General features: G+C 53.9%; 2 protein-coding genes across 2 annotated transcripts in view; one reads left to right on the forward strand and one right to left on the reverse strand.

The window, feature by feature from the left end:
• HSPBAP1 (HSPB1 associated protein 1) overlaps positions 1 to 16,305 on the reverse strand; it is an 86,690-nt gene extending 70,385 nt beyond the window's left edge. Inside the window, exons 1-2 of the mRNA XM_077275249.1 lie at positions 16,169 to 16,305; positions 2,955 to 3,143 (exon numbers count right to left, since the gene is read on the reverse strand). Of these exons, the coding sequence (XP_077131364.1) occupies positions 2,955 to 3,143; positions 16,169 to 16,196 (217 nt within the window). The 5' untranslated portion in view covers positions 16,197 to 16,305. The remainder of the gene's footprint in view (positions 1 to 2,954; positions 3,144 to 16,168) is intronic.
• Positions 16,306 to 18,991: 2,686 nt separating this feature from the next.
• Positions 18,992 to 21,648, forward strand: part of SLC49A4 (solute carrier family 49 member 4) — a 45,310-nt gene continuing 42,653 nt past the window's right edge. The window contains exon 1 of the mRNA XM_077273304.1: positions 18,992 to 19,391. Within this exon, the coding sequence (XP_077129419.1) occupies positions 19,127 to 19,391 (265 nt within the window). The 5' untranslated portion in view covers positions 18,992 to 19,126. The remainder of the gene's footprint in view (positions 19,392 to 21,648) is intronic.

Here is a 21,648-nt window from a genome sequence, read left to right on the forward strand (position 1 = left end):
ATAGAGCGAGCGAAAGAGAGGCAGGGAGAGGAGGGACCCGACCCTGCGCGTGAGACAGAGAGGAGGGGCCCGACCCCGCGCGTGAGACAGAGAGGAGGGGCCCGCTGTCACGATAATGTGAATATGCCATGTTTGAGTATCTACCTAACCATTTCATGGCTTTTCGGACACACGCTGTGGGCTTGTCCGACCCCCCTCTTCCCACTCTGCCTGTGTGTGTGTGAATTCTAAGCCACTCTTTCTCCCACAAGAATTTTTATGGTTCTATGCTGCAGGCAGACCTGTCTCCCTAAAACTACTTATTCCCTCCTCCTCCATAATACCAGCCAAAACTGGTACAGCCACTTCCAAACTGCATGAGCTTCTATTGTTCTATTGAAGTTATATATACTGGCACCGATCCGGGCTAGAGATATAAGAATTATATATTCCGGATGTCCATCAATCTATCACTCACTGAAACTGCTAGCAGCTAAACGCAACGAGTAGATTTCTACTTAAGCAGTTCATGTAAGAACACTGTGCTTACACTTAAAAGAATCGCCCCGTAGTGGTGCACCTCGGGAACCTGGTGTATTTCGTATACGAGATTCATACAGCGAGCTATGTGTAAAAATAGTTTTCATATTCTAAGTAAAGGGGAGGTGTAAGCCCCCAGCACACAGCCAGTCAAGATGATACCATGACATAACGACCTGTAAGTTCTCTTTTCAATTTTAATCCCATTTTATTTGTAATTTGTATTGTACACATGATTTGTCTTCTTTATAATTTTTTTACACTTTATAAACACTGCCTACTTTTTTTTGGAGTAAAATATAAAATTACTAGCTTGTCTCTCCATGTTCTAAACGAACTGTCGTGTTCTCTGAAGTGAATTACGCTACTACATTGTAGTGACGGCGGTATTGATAATTATTGTTCCCGCCTATGTGGGAGTAGTTATATCACCCCCGCTGCAGTGTGCCCATTAGCCAGTACATAGCAGGCAGCCTAATTACCCTGGGTGCAGTACCCTGACTGACATGAGGGTAAGGGGGCGCCAGAGAGCTGCAAGTTCCAAAGCGGAACTGGGAAATGGGATATAGAAAAAATCCCCTTCAGAAGGAACCAGGGGCAACCAAACAACCCCGGTTCGTGACAAATTGGTGTGAGTGGTGGGGATGATAAAAGGCATCTTTCCTGGGATCTGTGATATATTGGTGGCATGCGCAAGACAGAGATAGGAGGGGCCCGACCCCACGCGAGACAGAGATAGGAGGGGCCCGACCCCACACTCACGAGAGAGACAGATATAGGAGGAGCCTGACCCCGCACGAGACAGAGAGGAGGGGCCCGACCCCGCGCGAGACAGAGAGATAGGAGGGGCCCGACCCCACGCGAGACAGAGATAGGAGGGGCCCGACCCCACACTCACGAGACAGGTATAGGAGGAGCCTGACCCCGCACGAGACAGAGAGGAGGGGCCCAATCCCGCGCGTGCGAGAGGAGGGGCCCGACCCTGCGCGAGACAAGACAGAGATAGGAGGAGCCCGACCCCGCACGAGACAGAGAGGAGGGGCCCGACCCCGTGCGAGACAGAGATAGGAGGGGCCCGACCCCAGACTCACGAGACAGATATAGGAGGAGCCTGACCCCGCGCAAGACAGAGAAAGGAGGAGCCCGACCCCGCACAAGACAGAGAAAGGAGGGGCCCGCCTCCACGCTCACGAGAGAGACAGAGATAGCAGGGGTCCGACCCCGCGAGAGAGAAAGGAGGGGCCCGACCCCACGCGAGACAGAGAGGAGGGGGCCGATACGACCCTGGGAAAGAGAGGAAGGGACATTCCCCCTCCACCGACAGTAGAAAGGAAGAGCCCGTCCCCAGGAAGAAGAGGAGGGCCCCCCACCGAAAAGAAAGCAACAACCTCCACCCCTCCAGGAAAAGAGGAGAAGCCCCCCTGAACCTGGAATAGAGAGGGGGGAGGGGCCCCAACGCTAGATGAAGAGACTTGATAATGTACAGAAGCCTGAGTACGGCAAAGGAGCCTCAACACTGGGGAGAAACCTCAATGCGGGGGGAGAAGCCTCAATAAGATGTATGGACCTTGGCAAGAGGGAGGAGCCTTAACAAAAGGGAGAAGCTCTGGCAGGCAAGAGGGAGGAGTCTTGGCAAGCTGAGGAGTGTTATACATTTCATGAGGGTCACATCCTCCAGATAAAGAGCCGCAGGACGGGTGCTATAGTGGGTGACGTGGGGCTACAGGGTGTCATCAGCGGGGCCTTCTGTCCTGATGAAGATTATTACAATTGCTGGTAATGCCCAGAACTATGTAAGACAGATAACTCACTAAGAACACCCGTAACACTACAACTCCCAGCCTGTGTGCATTCTGGCCCCTGAGAGTTGTAGTCCTACATCAGCGGCACAGTTTGGAAAAGATTAGCGGGTGCATCTGATGTGACTCAGCGCCATAAATGTCTCCGTCACTAGAATCTCTAATCCCCCGCAATTCTGTGTTTCTGCGTGCTATGCTGGAGACGGCAGTAGAGGAGATGGGTGCCGTAATCCCCGCACAATCTGACGCCGTTCTAACTCTCTGGAGCTGTTTAAGGCTTCTAATCTGCCGTCATACCCGGTCATTAGTGGTGGAGGTGACATTAATTTGCCGTCATACCCGGTCATTAGTGGTGGAGGTGACTATTGGCGCAGTCACCGTAGAGTAGCACTAATGGCTCCGGAGCTGCCTCTCAAGCCGCACTTTGGAAGCGTCGCTCCAGATCACGGAACAGAGGAGGCAATTAGTTATTCTGGTAAAGGAGATCATTAATGGCGATGAGTCACATCCAAACTCATGTAAAAGGGATATTTAGAAGATCCTTTCCAGGCAGCAGAATTGTGAATGCAGCTCTGGATGTGAGTGTTGGCGCAGCAGACACAGAAGATGTCATTGATCTGGCTCATGGATGGTTACCTGTCTCCACTTTCCTCTCTCCGATCCTGAATCTCAGCATCTGCTCCTGTAACACGTCACACAGGCGAGGGAGGGTCCAGTGTGAAACCGGCCAGTCATCAGTCATACCCAGGACCACCGCAGGACACGTCGCAGTGAAGATCAGGTCTCGTGCCTCCTCCGGTGTGAATGGTTTTATATTGGAAGCTGCTGAAGAAAATCTCATGAATGAATGAAATTTATCAGGCGGCTTCAACAATATCATCCAGAAAGAAAAATGATAGAATAATTTAAAGGGCTTCCACTTCTCCGTTTGCTGTCAGTGAATGGAAACATTATTGCTGACGCACAAAATGTATCTAATCTCTCTGCTGAGACATCTGGGGTTGTTACAATTGTATCCAGAAGACACAATCCTGAGCGAAAAAGCACAGCACAAACCTCTCAGTGCTACTTTGTATCAGTGGAATCCAGTTACTCTGGATACATTGTAACGACTTCTCTCCTCCCACATGAGAAGCCAGACAAATTTATTACATTTTAAGCTAAAACATAAAATTAGAAACGAGCAAAAACCTGCATTTTCTCAAACTTGGTGCAAATTTGTTTTCACGACTTTAGTTCCAGGCAATGAGGCGCTAACTACAGTGACGAAAATAAGTATTTGATCCCTTGCTGATTTTGTAAGTTTGCTCACTGACAAATACATGAACAGTCTATAATGTTAAGAGTAGAATAATTTTAACACAGAGATAGAATATCAAAAATAAAATCCAGAAAATCACATTGTATAAATTATATACATTTATTAGCATTTTGCATTGAGAAATAAGTATTTGATCCCCTACCAACCATTAAGAGTTCTGGCTCCTACAGACTAGTTAGTCTCTCCTAATCAACTCGTTACCTGCATTACAGACAGCGGTCTTACATAGTCACCTTAATAAAAGACTCCTGTCCGCAGACTCCATTAATCAGTAAGACTCTAACCTTAACAACATGGGCAAGACCAAAGAGCTTTATAAGGATGTCAGGGACAAGATCATAAAGCTGCACAAAGCTGGAATGGGCTACAAAACCATAAGTAAGACGCTGGGTGAGAATGAGACAACTGTTGGTGCAATAGTAAGAAAGTGGAAGAAATGCAAAATGACTGTCGATCGACATCGATCTGGGGCACCATGCAAAATCTCACCTGATGGGGTATCCTTGATCATGAGGAAGGTGAGAGATCAGTCTAAAACTACACGGGGGAGACTTGTTAATGATCTTAAGGCAGCTGGGACCACCGTCACCAAGAAAACCATTGGTAACACATAACAGGGTAAAGACTTAAAATCCTACAATGCCCGCAAGGTCCCCCTGCTCAAGAAGGCACATGTGCAGGCCCATCTGAAGTTTGCCAATGACACCTGGATGATTCTGTGAGTGACTGGGAGAAGGTGCTGTGGTCAGATGAGACAAAAATTTATGTCTTTGGCATCAACTCAATTTGCCGTGTCTAGAGAAAGAGAAATGCTGCCTATGACCCAAAGAACACCGTCCCCACTGTCAAGCATGGAGGGGGAAACATTATGTTTTGGGGGTGTTTCTCTGCTAAGGGCACAGGACTACTTCACCGCATCAGTGGCAGAATGGATGGAGCCATGTACCGTAAAATCCTGAGTGTCAACCTCCTTTCCTCCGCCAGGACATTAAAAATGGGTCATGGCTGGGTCTTCCAGCAAGACAATGACCCAAAACATACAGCGAAGGCAACAAAGGAGTGGCTCAAAAAGAAGCACATTAAGGTCATGGAGTGGCCTAGCCAGTCTCCAGACCTGAATCCCATAGAAAACTTATGGAGGGAGATGAAGCTCCGAGTTGCCAAGCGACAGCCTCAAAATCTTGATTTAGAGATGATTTGCAAAGAGGAGTGGAGCAAAATTCCTCCTGACATGTGCGCAAACCTCATCATCAACTACAAAAAACGTCTGACTGCTGGGCTTGCCAACAAGGGTTTTACCACCAAGTGTTAAGTCTTGTTTGCCAGAGGGATCAAATATTTATTTCTCACTGCAAAATGCAAATAAATTTATACAATTTATACAATGTGATTTTCTGGATTTTATTTTTGATATTCTCTCAATGTTAAAATTAACCGACCCTTAAAATTATAGACTGTTCATGTCTCTGTCAGTAGGAAAATTACAAAATCAGCAAGGGATCAAATACCCCACTGTATATTATAAGAGGGGTGCGGGTTTACCTCCTTATTTTACACGTGGTCGTCGCCCCCAGCGCCTACGTTACAGCAACGCTCCGTGGATTCTTGTCTCTGTCAATGAGATTTTCGCTGCTCAGAATTATTTTTATTGCAAAATCCCAAAAGTAAAATCACTGAACAAAGGAAAGTGAAGCTGAAAGTGCAGTTGCCTCGAGTTTATCGTCCCCTCAGAGGCCACGTGTAATGACGGCGATACGGTCACCGCCATGGCTGATTTACAGCGAGAGATGCTTCAGCGTTAACGGACCTTGGATCGGTGCTGCTGACAATAAAGAAGTAATATATCCTTTATTATCTTCCAGCAGGACGACGATCAATAGAACACGGGAAAACGTCCCGACAAAACATCCGCTGATTAACAAAAGTCTGAGCCGAGACAGAGCCATAAAGCGCTCACCCCGGACGATGGGCTCCCGGGCGTCATTACAGGGACCGATGCCGAGACTCCGCGACACTAGAAAGCTGCCAAAGACAGAAGGACTGACAGATCTACAGACCGAGCACATACAGCACACTGCTAATGAGAGACATCAGAAGAGGGACAGACATCCACCTTCATTGTACACTGATAAAGCCGTTACTTTCTGTATTATACCCCAGAGCGGCACTCACTATTCTGCTGGTGCAGTCACTGTGTACATACATTACTGATCCTGAGTTACATCCTGTATTATACCCCAGAGCTGCACTCACTATTCTGCTGGTGCAGTCACTGTGTACATACATTACATTACTGACCCTGAGTTACATCCTGTATTATACCCCAGAGCTGCACTCACTATTCTGCTGGTGCAGTCACTGTGTACATACATTACATTACTGATCCTGAGTTACATCCTGTATTATACCCCAGAGCTGCACTCTCTATGCTGGTGCAGTCACTGTGTACATACATTACTGATCCTGAGTTACATCCTGTATTATACCCCAGAGCTGCACTCACTATTCCGCTGGTGCATCACTGTGTACATACATTACATTACTGATCCGGAGTTACATCCTGTATTATACCCCAGAGCTGCACTCACTATTCTGCTGGTGCAGTCACTGTGTACATACATTACATTACTGATCCGGAGTTACATCCTGTATTATACCCCAGAGCTGCACTCACTATTCTGCTGGTGCAGTCACTGTGTACATACATTACATTACTGATCCGGAGTTACATCCTGTATTATACCCCAGAGCTGCACTCGCTATTCTGCTGGTGCAGTCACTGTGTACATACATTACATTACTGATCCGGAGTTACATCCTGTATTATACCCCAGAGCTGCACTCACTATTCTGCTGGTGCAGTCACTGTGTACATACATTACATTACTGATCCTGAGTTACATCCTGTATTATACCCCAGAGCTGCACTCACTATTCTGCTGGTGCAGTCACTGTGTACATACATTACTGATCCTGAGTTACCTCCTGTATTATACCCCAGAGCTGCACTCACTATTCTGCTGGTGCAGTCACTGTGTACATACATTACATTACTGATCCTGAGTTACATCCTGTATTATACTCCAGAGCTGCACTCACTATTCTGCTGGTGGAGTCACTGTGTACATAGATTACATTACTGATGCTGAGTTACCTCCTGTATTATACTCCAGAGCTGCACTCACTATTCTGCTGGTGCAGTCACTGTGTACATACATTACATTACTGATCCTGAGTTACATCCTGTGTTATACCCCAGAGTTGCACTCACTATTCTGCTATTCTGCTGGTGCAGTCACTGTGTACATACATTACTGATCCTGAGTTACATCCTGTATTATGCTCCAGAGCTGCACTCACTATTCTGCTGGTGCAGTCACTGTGTACATACATTACTGATCCTGAGTTACCTCCTGTATTATACCCCAGAGCTGCACTCACTATTCTGCTGGTGCAGTCACTGTGTACATACATTAAATTACTGATCCTGAGTTACATCCTGTATTATACTCCAGAGCTGCACTCACTATTCTGCTGCTGCAGTCACTGTGTACATACATTACATTACTGATCCTGAGTTACATCCTGTATTATGCTCTACAGCTGCACTCAGTATTCTGCTGCTGCAGTCAATATACAAGCAGGGAATGCTGAGACTCAGTTCGGAGCTGCACTCACAATTCTGCTGACTATAGTTGTATATCACCCTGTGATTCGTGAACGGTGCTGGACAAGTCCTTGGTTGTTAATGATTTTACACCTGTCCGTCAGTGGTTTTTGGCATTATGCGCTGTCAGTGATAATTCACACTTCGCTCCGGTGTTGTAACGTAACAGCTGCATATTATAAATTGCCTATTAAATTATTTCTATGTGACACCGTATCGCGGCGCGCAGGGAATAAAACCTCCGTTTCCGCTCATACTTGATTAACACGTTGCGGTCGCTGCCGTCTCGTCAATCACCAGGAGGTGTATACAGACGACATGATGTACAACGTGTACGTTCCTGCCCAGTGCCGAGAAAATGATGGAGGACGATGAAGTATTACTCCTGTGGAGCATGGGGGTGTCGGCTGTGATGGGGGCATGGACGGCCTCGTCCACCACCAATTGTTTTACTTCCATGAATATCAAATACAGAATCTCGGTTTCACTTCAACTCTGCCACCGTTTTCTGCATGCAGCTCATATGCACAGCTATGCGTCTCCATGATAAATGTTCCCTCCACTCCCCATACATGTACGTCACCCCTGCCCTGTATAGAGCGGACACAGCTCCTTAGCTCCCTACACACCCTGTACACGTATGTCACCCCCACCCTGTATACAGCGGACACAGCTCCTGAGCTCCCTCCACTCCCCACACACGTATGTCTCACCCACCCAGTATACAGAGAACACAGCTCCTGAGCTCCCTCCACACCCCGTACATGTATGTCACACCCGCCCTATAAACAGCTCCTGAGCTCCCTCCACATGTCACCCCCACCCTGTATACAGCGGACACAGCTCCTGAGCTCCCTCCACACCCCGTACATGTATATCACACCCGCCCTATAAACAGCTCCTGAGCTCCCTCCACACCCTGCACATGTCACACCCACCCTGTATACAGCGTACACAACTCCTGAGCTCCCTCCACACCCCGTACATGTATGTCACACCCGCCCTATAAACAGCTCCTGAGCTCCCTCCACACCCCGTACATGTATGTCACACCCACCCTATAAACAGCTCCTGAGCTCCCTCCACACCCTGCACATGTCACACCCACCCTGTATACAGCGTACACAACTCCTGAGCTCCCTCCACACCCCGTACATGTATGTCACACCCGCCCTATAAACAGCTCCTGAGCTCCCTCCACACCCCGTACATGTATGTCACACCCGCCCTGTACTCAGCTCGAGCTCCCTCCACAGCCCGTACATGTATGTCACACCCGCCCTGTACACAGCTCCTGAGCTCCCTCCACACCCCATACATGTATTTCACACCCACCCTATAAACAGCTCCTGAGCTCCCTCCACACCCTGTACATGTATGTCACACCCGCCCTGTACACAGCTCCTGAGCTCCCTCCACACCCTGTACTCAGCTCCTGAGCTCCCTCCACACCCTGTACATGTATGTCACACCCGCCCTGTATACAGCTCCTGAGCTCCCTCCACACCTCGTACATGTATGTCACACCCGCCCTGTATACAGCGGACACAGCTCCTGAGCTCCCGCCACACCCACCCTGTATACAGCTCCTAAGCTCCCTCCACGTATGTCACACCCGCCCTGCACACAGCTCCTGACCTCCCTCCACACCCGTACATGTATGTCACACCCGCCCTGTACTCAGTTCCTGAGCTCCCTCCACACCCCGTACATGTATATCACACCCGCCCTGTACTCAGCTCCTGAGCTCCCTCCACACCCCGTACATGTATGTCACACCCGCCCTGTACTCAGCTCCTGAGCTCCCTCCACACCCCGTACATGTATGTCACACCCGCACTGTATACAGCTCCTGAGCTCCCTCCACATTCCGTACATGTCACACCCGCCCTGTATACAGCTCCTGAGCTCCCTCCACACCCCGTACATGTATGTCACACCCGCCCCGTACTCAGCTCCTGAGCTCCCTCCACACCCCGTACATGTATGTCACACCCGCACTGTATACAGCTCCTGAGCTCCCTCCACATTCCGTACATGTCACACCCGCCCTGTATACAGCTCCTGAGCTCCCTCCACACCCCGTACATGTATGTCACACCCGCCCCGTACTCAGCTCCTGAGCTCCCTCCACACCCCGTACACATGTCACACCCGCCCTGTACTCAGCTCCTGAGCTCCCTCCACACCCCGTACATGGATGTCACACCCGCCCTGTACTCAGCTCCTGAGCTCCCTCCACACTCCGTACATGTATGTCACACCCAACCTGTACTCAGCTCCTGAGCTCCCTCCACACCCCGTACATGGATGTCACACCTGCCCTGTACTCAGCTCCTGAGCTCCCTCCACACCCCGTAGATGGATGTCACTCCCACCCTGTACTCAGCTCCTGAGCTCCCTCCACACCCCGTACATGTATATCATACCCGCCCTGTACTCAGCTCCTGAGCTCCCTCCACACCCCGTACATGTATATCACACCCGCCCTGTACTCAGCTCCTGAGCTCCCTCCACACATGTATGTCACACCTGCCCTGTACTCAGCTCTTGAGCTCCCTCCACACTCCGTACATGTATGTCACACCTGCCCTGTACTCAGCTCCTGAGCTCCCTCCACATCCCGTACATGTATATCACACCCGCCCTGTACTCAGCTCCTGAGCTCCCTCCACACATGTATGTCACACCTGCCCTGTACTCAGCTCTTGAGCTCCCTCCACACTCCGTACATGTATGTCACACCTGCCCTGTACTCAGCTCCTGAGCTCCATCCCCACTCCGTACATGTATGTCACACCTGCCCTGTACTCAGCTCCGGAGCTCCCGCCACACCCCGTACATGGATGTCACACCTGCCCTGCACTCAGCTCCTGAGCTCCCTCCACACCCCGTACATGGATGTCACACCTGCCCTGTACTCAGCTCCTGAGCTCCCTCCACACCCCGTACATGTATGTCACACCCGCCCTGTATACAGCTCCTGAGCTCCCGCCACACCCCGTACATGGATGTCACACCTGCCCTGCACTCAGCTCCTGAGCTCCCTCCACACCCCGTACATGGATGTCACACCCGCCCTGTACTCAGCTCCTGAGCTCCCTTCACACCCCGTACATGTATGTCACACCCGCCCTGTATACAGCTCCTGAGCTCCCTCCACACCCCGTACATGTATATCACACCCGCCCTGTACTCAGCTCCTGAGCTCCCTCCACACCCCGTACATGTATGTCACACCCGCCCAGTATACAGCTCCTGAGCTCCCTCCACACCCCGTACATGTATATCACACCCGCCCTGTACTCAGCTCCTGAGCTCCCTCCACACCCCGTACATGGATGTCACTCCCGCCCATTACTCAGCTCCTGAGCTCCCTCCACACCCCGTACATGTATGTCACACCCGCCCTATAAACAGCTCCTGAGCTCCCTCCACACCCTGCACATGTCACACCCACCCTGTATACAGCGTACACAACTCCTGAGCTCCCTCCACACCCCGTACATGTATGTCACACCCGCCCTATAAACAGCTCCTGAGCTCCCTCCACACCCCGTACATGTATGTCACACCCACCCTATAAACAGCTCCTGAGCTCCCTCCACACCCTGCACATGTCACACCCACCCTGTATACAGCGTACACAACTCCTGAGCTCCCTCCACACCCCGTACATGTATGTCACACCCGCCCTATAAACAGCTCCTGAGCTCCCTCCACACCCCGTACATGTATGTCACACCCGCCCTGTACTCAGCTCGAGCTCCCTCCACAGCCCGTACATGTATGTCACACCCACCCTGTACACAGCTCCTGAGCTCCCTCCACACCCCATACATGTATTTCACACCCACCCTATAAACAGCTCCTGAGCTCCCTCCACACCCTGTACATGTATGTCACACCCGCCCTGTACACAGCTCCTGAGCTCCCTCCACACCCTGTACTCAGCTCCTGAGCTCCCTCCACACCCTGTACATGTATGTCACACCCGCCCTGTATACAGCTCCTGAGCTCCCTCCACACCTCGTACATGTATGTCACACCCGCCCTGTATACAGCGGACACAGCTCCTGAGCTCCCGCCACACCCACCCTGTATACAGCTCCTAAGCTCCCTCCACGTATGTCACACCCGCCCTGCACACAGCTCGACCTCCCTCCACACCCCGTACATGTATGTCACACCCACCCTGTACTCAGTTCCTGAGCTCCCTCCACACCCCGTACATGTATATCACACCCGCCCTGTACTCAGCTCCTGAGCTCCCTCCACACCCCGTACATGTATGTCACACCCGCCCTGTACTCAACTCCTGAGCTCCTTCCACACCCCGTACATGTATGTCACACCCGCACTGTATACAGCTCCTGAGCTCCCTCCACATTCCGTACATGTCACACCCGCCCTGTATACAGCTCCTGAGCTCCCTCCACACCCCGTACATGTATGTCACACCCGCCCCGTACTCAGCTCCTGAGCTCCCTCCACACCCCGTACACATGTCACACCCGCCCTGTACTCAGCTCCTGAGCTCCCTCCACACCACGTACATGGATGTCACACCCGCCCTGTACTCAGCTCCTGAGCTCCCTCCACACTCCGTACATGTATGTCACACCCAACCTGTACTCAGCTCCTGAGCTCCCTCCACACCCCGTACATGGATGTCACACCTGCCCTGTACTCAGCTCCTGAGCTCCCTCCACACCCCGTACATGTATGTCACACCCGCCCTATAAACAGCTCCTGAGCTCCCTCCACACCCTGCACATGTCACACCCACCCTGTATACAGCGTACACAACTCCTGAGCTCCCTCCACACCCCGTACATGTATGTCACACCCGCCCTATAAACAGCTCCTGAGCTCCCTCCACACCCCGTACATGTATGTCACACCCACCCTATAAACAGCTCCTGAGCTCCCTCCACACCCTGCACATGTCACACCCACCCTGTATACAGCGTACACAACTCCTGAGCTCCCTCCACACCCCGTACATGTATGTCACACCCGCCCTATAAACAGCTCCTGAGCTCCCTCCACACCCCGTACATGTATGTCACACCCGCCCTGTACTCAGCTCGATCTCCCTCCACAGCCCGTACATGTATGTCACACCCGCCCTGTACACAGCTCCTGAGCTCCCTCCACACCCCATACATGTATTTCACACCCACCCTATAAACAGCTCCTGAGCTCCCTCCACACCCTGTACATGTATGTCACACCCGCCCTGTACACAGCTCCTGAGCTCCATCCACACCCTGTACTCAGCTCCTGAGCTCCCTCCACACCCTGTACATGTATGTCACACCCGCCCTGTATACAGCTCCTGAGCTCCCTCCACACCTCGTACATGTATGTCACACCCGCCCTGTACTCAGTTCCTGAGCTCCCTCCACACCCCGTACATGTATATCACACCCGCCCTGTACTCAGCTCCTGAGCTCCCTCCACACCCCGTACATGTATGTCACACCCACCCTGTACTCAGCTCCTGAGCTCCCTCCACACCCCGTACATGTATGTCACACCCGCACTGTATACAGCTCCTGAGCTCCCTCCACATTCTGTACATGTCACACCCGCCCTGTATACAGCTCCTGAGCTCCCTCCACACCCCGTACATGTATGTCACACCCGCCCCGTACTCAGCTCCTGAGCTCCCTCCACACCCCGTACACATGTCACACCCGCCCTGTACTCAGCTTCTGAGCTCCCTCCACACCCCGTACATGGATGTCACACCCGCCCTGTACTCAGCTCCTGAGCTCCCTCCACACTCCGTACATGTATGTCACACCCAACCTGTACTCAGCTCCTGAGCTCCCTCCACACCCCGTACATGGATGTCACACCTGCCCTGTACTCAGCTCCTGAGCTCCCTCCACACCCCGTAGATGGATGTCACTCCCACCCTGTACTCAGCTCCTGAGCTCCCTCCACACCCCGTACATGTATATCATACCCGCCCTGTACTCAGCTCCTGAGCTCCCTCCACACCCCGTACATGTATATCACACCCGCCCTGTACTCAGCTCCTGAGCTCCCTCCACACATGTATGTCACACCTGCCCTGTACTCAGCTCTTGAGCTCCCTCCACACTCCGTACATGTATGTCACACCTGCCCTGTACTCAGCTCCTGAGCTCCCTCCACATCCCGTACATGTATATCACACCCGCCCTGTACTCAGCTCCTGAGCTCCCTCCACACATGTATGTCACACCTGCCCTGTACTCAGCTCTTGAGCTCCCTCCACACTCCGTACATGTATGTCACACCCGCCCTGTATACAGCTCCTGAGCTCCCGCCACACCCCGTACATGGATGTCACACCTGCCCTGTACTCAGCTCCTGAGCTCCATCCCCACTCCGTACATGTATGTCACACCTGCCCTGTACTCAGCTCCGGAGCTCCCGCCACACCCCGTACATGGATGTCACACCTGCCCTGCACTCAGCTCCTGAGCTCCCTCCACACCCCGTACATGGATGTCACACCTGCCCTGTAATCAGCTCCTGAGCTCCCTCCACACCCCGTACATGTATGTCACACCCGCCCTGTATACAGCTCCTGAGCTCCCGCCACACCCCGTACATGGATGTCACACCTGCCCTGCACTCAGCTCCTGAGCTCCCTCCACACCCCGTACATGGATGTCACACCCGCCCTGTACTCAGCTCCTGAGCTCCCTTCACACCCCGTACATGTATGTCACACCCGCCCTGTATACAGCTCCTGAGCTCCCTCCACACCCCGTACATGTATGTCACACCCGCCCAGTATACAGCTCCTGAGCTCCCTCCACACCCCGTACATGTATATCACACCCGCCCTGTACTCAGCTCCTGAGCTCCCTCCACACCCCGTACATGGATGTCACTCCCGCCCATTACTCAGCTCCTGAGCTCCCTCCACACCCCGTACATGTATGTCACACCCACCCTGTATACAGCTCCTTCCACACCCCGTACATGTATATCACACCCGCCCTGTACTCAGCTCCTGAGCTCCCTCCACACCCCGTACATGTATGTCACACCCGCCCAGTATACAGCTCCTGAGCTCCCTCCACACCCCGTACATGTATATCACACCCGCCCTGTACTCAGCTCCTGAGCTCCCTCCACACCCCGTACATGGATGTCACTCCCGCCCATTACTCAGCTCCTGAGCTCCCTCCACACCCCGTACATGTATGTCACACCCACCCTGTATACAGCTCCTTCCACACCCCGTACATGTATGTCACACCCGCCCTGTACTCAGCTCCTGAGCTCCCTCCACACCCCGTACATGTATGTCACACCCACCCTGTATACAGCTCCTGACCTCCCTCCACACCCTGTACATGTATGTCACACCCGCCCTGTACTCAGCTCCTGAGCTCCCTCCACACCCCGTACATGTATGTCACACCCGCCCTGTACTCAGCTCCTGAGCTCCCTCCACACCCCTTACATGTATGTCACACCCGCCCTGTATACAGCTCCTGAGCTCTCTCCACACTCCGTACATGTCACACCCGCCCTGTATACAGCTCCTGAGCTCCCTCCACACTCCGTACATGTCACACCCGCCCTGTATACAGCTCCTGAGCTCCCTCCACACCCTGTACATGTATGTCACACCTGCCTTGTACTCAGCTCCTGAGCTCCCTCCACACCCCGTACATGTATGTCACACCCGCCCTGTATACAGCTCCTGAGCTCTCTCCACACTCCGTACATGTCACACCCGCCCTGTATACAGCTTCTGAGCTCCCTCCACATCCCGTACATGTCACACCCGCCCTGTACTCAGCTCCTGAGCTCCCTCCACACCCCGTACATGTATGTCACACCTGCCCTGTACTCAGCTCCTGAGCTCCCTCCACACCCCGTACATGTATGTCACACCCACCCTGTATACAGCTCCTGACCTCCCTCCACACCCTGTACATGTATGTCACACCCGCCCTGTACTCAGCTCCTGAGCTCCCTCCACACCCCGTACATGTATGTCACACCCGCCCTGTACTCAGCTCCTGAGCTCCCTCCACACCCCGTACATGTATGTCACACCCGCCCTGTATACAGCTCCTGAGCTCTCTCCACACTCCGTACATGTCACACCCGCCCTGTATACAGCTCCTGAGCTCCCTCCACACCCTGTACATGTATGTCACACCTGCCTTGTACTCAGCTCCTGAGCTCCCTCCACACCCCGTACATGTATGTCACACCCGCCCTGTATACCGCTCCTGAGCTCTCTCCACACTCCGTACATGTCACACCCGCCCTGTATACAGCTTCTGAGCTCCCTCCACATCCCGTACATGTCACACCCACCCTGTATACAGCTCCTTCCACACCCCGTACATGTAAGTCACACCTGCCCTGTACTCAGCTCCTGAGCTCCCTCCACACCCCGTACATGTATGTCACACCCGCCCTGTACTCAGCTCCTGAGCTCCCTTCACACCCCGTACATGTATATCACACCCGCCCTGTACTCAGCTCCTGAGCTCCCTTCACACCCCGTACTCGGTAATATGACAGTGTCTTTGGACTTTGTGGCTCTGGGGACGTCCACATTGTGTTCGCCGCTCTCTGGAGGCCATTAATGTGGGAACTTCGCTATAACAGACCGTGAGCTTCCATTCTGCAGCATTTCTGACACCGCTTGCTGTCAGTGAATGGGAACAACGCTTCTCTCTCTGCTTCCATTCTGTGGCTGCAGGCAGAGGTGTTGCATTGACTCAGTCATTAGGAAGCTGCACATCCCGCCGGTGAACTCTGACATTACACACCAAACCAGCGATAAGTGGAGGTGGAGAACTACAGATCCCAGACGTCCATCTCCAGTACCTGCTGCTCCCGTCACCGCGTGCTCCATCCTCAGGGAGGTTCACGTGACTCCCCGGCTACGGCGCAGAAATAATACGTCATCAGCGCCTCAGCGCTCAAGGTGTCGCCGGAACGGTGGCGGCCATGTTTCTGGATCTTGACCCAGCATAGAATGATGTGACTCCTGTGTGTGCGGCCGGTGATTGTTATAGACCCAATGATGTGGGATGTCTGTAGTTGGTGATCATTATGGGGTGTCAGGGCCTGTAATTATTAAGGGGTGTACTGGGTTTGACGGGATACGGCAGATCTTGAGGGGTGTTCCCGGTATACGGCGGGTCTTGGGGGGGTTCCCGGTATACTGCGGGTCTTGGGGGGGTTCCCGGTATACTGCGGGTCTTGGGGGGGTTCCCGGTATACTGCGGGTCTTGGGGGGGTTCCCGGTATACGGCGGGTCTTGTGGGGGGTTTCCGGTATACGGCGGGTCTTGTGGGGGTTCCCGGTATACGGCGGGTCTTGGGGGGGTTCCCGGTATACGGTGGGTCTTGTGGGGGGTTCCTGGTATACGGCAGGTCTTGAGGGGGGTTCCCTGTATATGGCGGGTCTTGGGGGTTCCCGGTCTATGGCGGGTCTTGTGGGGGGTTCCCAGCATACAGCAGGTCTTGTGGGGGTTCCCGGTATACGGCGGGTCTTGTGGGGTGTTCCCTGTATGCAGCTGTTCTTGTGGGGTGTTCCCTGTATATGGCGGGTTTTGTGGTGTGTTCCCGGCATACGGCGGGTCTTGGGGGTTCCCGGCATACGGCGGGTCTTGTGGGGGGTTCCTGGCATACGGTGGGTCTTGTGAGGGGTTTCCGGTATACGGCAGGTCTTGTGGGGGTTCCCGGTATACGGCGGGTCTTGTGGGGGTTCCCGGTATATGGCGGGTCTTGTGGGGGGTTTCCGGTATACGGCGGGTCTTGTGGGGGTTCCCGGTATACGGCGGGTCTTGTGGGGGTTCCCGGTATACGGCGGGTCTTGTGGGGGGTTTCCGGTATACGGCGGGTCTTGTGGGGGGTTCCCGGCATACGGCGGGTCTTGTGGGGGGTTCCCGGCATACGGCGGGTCTTGGGGGTTCCCGGCATAAGGCGGGTCTTGTGGGGGGTTTCCGGTATACGGCGGGTCTTATGGGGGTTCCCGGTATACGGCGGGGCTTGTGGGGGTTCCCGGTATACGGCGGGGCTTGTGGGGGGTTTCCGGTATACGGCGGGTCTTGTGGGGGTTCCCGGTATACGGCGGGTCTTGTGGGGGTTCCCGGTATACGGCGGGTCTTGTGGGGGGTTTCCGGTATACGGCGGGTCTTGTGGGGGTTCCCGGTATACGGCGGGGCTTGTGGGGGTTCCCGGTATACGGCGGGGCTTGTGGGGGGTTTCCGGTATACGGCGGGTCTTGTGGGGGTTCCCGGTATACGGCGGGTCTTGTGGGGGTTCCCGGTATACGGCGGGTCTTGTGGGGGGTTTCTGGTATACGGCGGGTCTTGTGGGGGGTTTCCGGTATACGGCGGGTCTTGTGGGGGTTCCCGGTATACGGCGGGTCTTGTGGGGGGTTTCCGGTATACGGTGGGTCAGTGGATGATCCTGTGATGGCTGCTAACAGCATCTACTGTAAGGAGAAGTGAGAACACGCAGAGCGTCGCTCCCTGGGGCGCTGTTGTGCAGAGTGACTTTCTGCTGTGCGATACTCTGCGGGGTGTCAGGACTACAGAGAGTAAGGGTATGTGCACACATTGCGGATTTGCTGCGGATCCGCAGCGTTTTTTGAGGTGCAGAAACGCTGCAGATCTGCAATTGATTTACAGTACAATGTAAATCAATGAGAAAAAAAAATGCTGTGCACACTTTGCGGAAAATCCGCTGCGGAAACGCGGTTTGAGGGTATGTGCACACGTTGTGCTTTTCACTGCGGATTTTCACGCGGTTTCTTCTGCGGATTCCTCTGCGGGTTTTCAACTGCACTTTCCTATTGGTGCAGGTTGAAAACCGCTGCGGAATCCGCACAAAGAAGTGACATGCTACTTCTTTTATACCGCAGTGTTTCCGTGCGGAATTTTCCGCATGTGCACAGCGGTTTTTGTTTTCCATAGGTTAACATTGTACTGTACACCGCATGGAAAACTGCTGCTGATCCGCAGCGTCAAATCCGCAACGTGTGAACAGAGCCTAAAAGAAGTAGCATGTCACTTCTTTTTTGCGAATCTGCAGCGTTTTTGTACCCACTCCATTATAGAAAACCGCAGGGGTAAAAACCGGAAGAAAACCGCAGCAAAAACGCACAAAAAAACGCTGCGGAACCGCACAAAAAAACGCAGGTGCATTTTCTGCCAGGAGAGACAGAATCCGCACCAGAAATTCCTAAGCCGAATCCGCAACGTGTGCACATAGACTAACACTGAGAATCTGCTGCAGGCCGGAGTCACACGGTCAGTATTCAGTGTCTTACATCAGTATTTGTAACCAGGAGAGGAAGAATCAGAGGGAAAGTAGAATAGAAATTCGTCACCACTTCTGTATGTTATAACTACTGATGGAAGACACTGACCGAATACTGATCACGTGGCCGAACAGAAACTCTCCATAGAGAGAGTTATTTTAATTGCCTTTATCAACCAATCAGCACACAGCTGACATTTCTTCCACCGCTCTAGAGTGATATAAGCTGCGCTGTGATTGGTCGCTGTGAGAAACACAGCCAGAAAATTACCCCAATAAGAAACAATCACTAAATAAGGGGGCGGGGCCTGAATAGGGCGGAGCCGTGACAACCCCTTACGAGGGGGCGGAGCTGTGACATTAAACACAGCGGGGGCGGGGATTCGCCGCCTTTGACTTGTGGTGACGTCACTGTGGGGCGGAGTGCCGTCCCGTGACCGGATGTTTTCCTCGCGCGCCGGCCGTTTCCGGTGTTTCTGGGTTCCGGCTGTGCGTTGCAGTGAGAGGTCCGGCCATGGGGCTGGAGTGGAGCCGAGCGGAGGAGCGGCGGCCTCTGCTGCCTCGGCCTCCGCGGGTGTTCGGGCGGCGCTGGCTGGTGCTGCTGCTCTTCTCCCTCCTCGGCTTCATGCAGGGCCTGGTGTGGAACAGCTGGGGGCCCATCCAGAACTCTGCCCGCTCCGCCTACGGCTTCAGCAGCCTGGACATCACCCTGCTCGTGCTGTGGGGCCCCATCGGCTTCCTGCCCTGCTTCTTCTTCATGTGGCTGATGGACACCCGGGGTGAGTGCTGCCTACACCCGACAGTGCCCGAATATCGGGGGCACCGTGCTGGGGACACTGTGCTGCCTACACCCGACAGTGCCCGAATATGGGGGGCACCGTGCTGGGGACACTGTGCTGCCTACACCCGACAGTGCCCGAATATCGGGGGCACCGTGCTGCCTACACCTGACAGTGCCCGAATATGGGGGGCACCGTGCTGCCTACACCCGACAGTGCCCGAATATCGGGGGCACCGTGCTGGGGACACTGTGCTGCCTACACCCGACAGTGCCCGAATATCGGGGGCACCGTGCTGGGGACACTGTGCTGCCTACACCCGACAGTGCCCGAATATCGGGGGCACCGTGCTGGGGACACTGTGCTGCCTACACCCGACAGTGCCCGAATATCGGGGGCACCGTGCTGGGGACACTGTGCTGCCTACACCCGACAGTGCCCGAATATCGGGGGCACCGTGCTGGGGACACTGTGCTGCCTACACCCGACAATGGCCGAATATCGGGGACACCGTGCTGCCTACACCCGACAGTGCCCGAATATCGGGGGCACCGTGCTGCCTACACCCGACAGTGCCCGAATATGGGGGGCACCGTGCTGCCTACACCCGACAATGGCCGAATATCGGGGGCACCGTGCTGGGGACACTGTGCTGCCTACACCCGACAATGGCCGAATATCGGGGACACCGTGCTGCCTACACCCGACAGTGCCCGAATATCGGGGACACCGTGCTGCCTACACCCGACAGTGCCCGAATATCGGGGACACCGTGCTGCCTACACCCGACAGTGCCCGAATATCGGGGACACCGTGCTGCCTACACCCGACAGTGCCCGAATATCGGGGACACCGTGCTGCCTACACCCGACAGTGCCCGAATATTGGGGACACCGTGCTGCCTACACCCGACAGTGCCCGAATATCGGGGACACCGTGCTGCCTACACCCGACAGTGCCCGAATATCGGGGACACCGTGCTGCCTACACCCGACAGTGCCCGAATATCGGGGACACCGTGCTGCCTACACCCGACAGTGCCCGAATATCGGGGACACCGTGCTGCCTACACCCGACAGTGCCCGAATATCGGGGACACCGTGCTGCCTACACCCGACAGTGCCCGAATATCGGGGACACCGTGCTGCCTACACCCGACAGTGCCCGAATATCGGGGACACCGTGCTGCCTACACCCGACAGTGCCCGAATATCGGGGACACCGTGCTGCCTACACCCGAAAATACACTCGCCCTAATATCGGGTGACACTGTCGCCCTAATATCGGGTGACACTGTCGCCCTAATATCGGGTGACACTGTCGCCCTAATATCGGGTGACACTGTCGCCCTAATATCGGGTGACACTGTCGCCCTAATATCGGGTGACACTGTCGCCCTAATATCGTGTGACACTGTCGCCCTAATATCGGGTGACACTGCTGCCCGAGAATACACTCGCTCTAATATCGGGTGACACCATGCTTCCTACACCATGCTACACGACACCCAAAAAGGAAATGATGCTCAGTAGTGTGTGTGGCTTCCACGTGCCTGTATGACCTCCCTACAACGCCTGGGCATGCTCCTGATGAGGCAGCGGATGGTCTCAGGGATCTCCTCTCAGACCTGGACTAAAGCATCCGCCAACTCCTGGACAGTCTATGGTGCAACGTGACGTTGGTGGATGGTACGAGACATGATGTCCCAGATGTGTTCAATCGGATTCAGGTCTGGGGAACAGGTGGGCCAGTCCATAGCTTCAATGCCTTCATCTTACAGGAACTGCTGACACACTCCAGCCACATGAGGTCTGGCATTGTCCTGCATTAGGAGGAACCTGGGGCCAACCGCACCAGCATATGGTCTCACAAGGGGTCTGAGGATCTCATCTCGGTACCTAATGGCAGTCAGGCTACCTCTGGCGAGCACATGGAGGGCTGTGCGGCTCTCCAAAGAAATGCCACCCCACACCATTACTGACCCACTGCCAAATTGGTCATGCTGAAGGATGTTGCAGGCAGCAGATCGCTCTCCACGGCGTCTCCAGTCACCTCTGTCACACTGGCTCAGTGTCAATCTGCTCTTATGAAGAGCAGAGGGCGCCAATGTCGAATCTGCCAGTTGCCCTGCACAATGTTGGGCTCTAAGCTCAACACCCACTTGTGAACAGCGGGCTCTCATACCACCCTCATTGAGTATGTTTCTGACAGTTTGCACAGACACATGGATGTCAGTGGCCTGCTGGAGGTCATTTTA

Source organism: Ranitomeya variabilis, chromosome 7 (genome assembly GCF_051348905.1).
Source record: "Ranitomeya variabilis isolate aRanVar5 chromosome 7, aRanVar5.hap1, whole genome shotgun sequence".
Lineage (NCBI taxonomy): Eukaryota > Metazoa > Chordata > Amphibia > Anura > Dendrobatidae > Ranitomeya > Ranitomeya variabilis.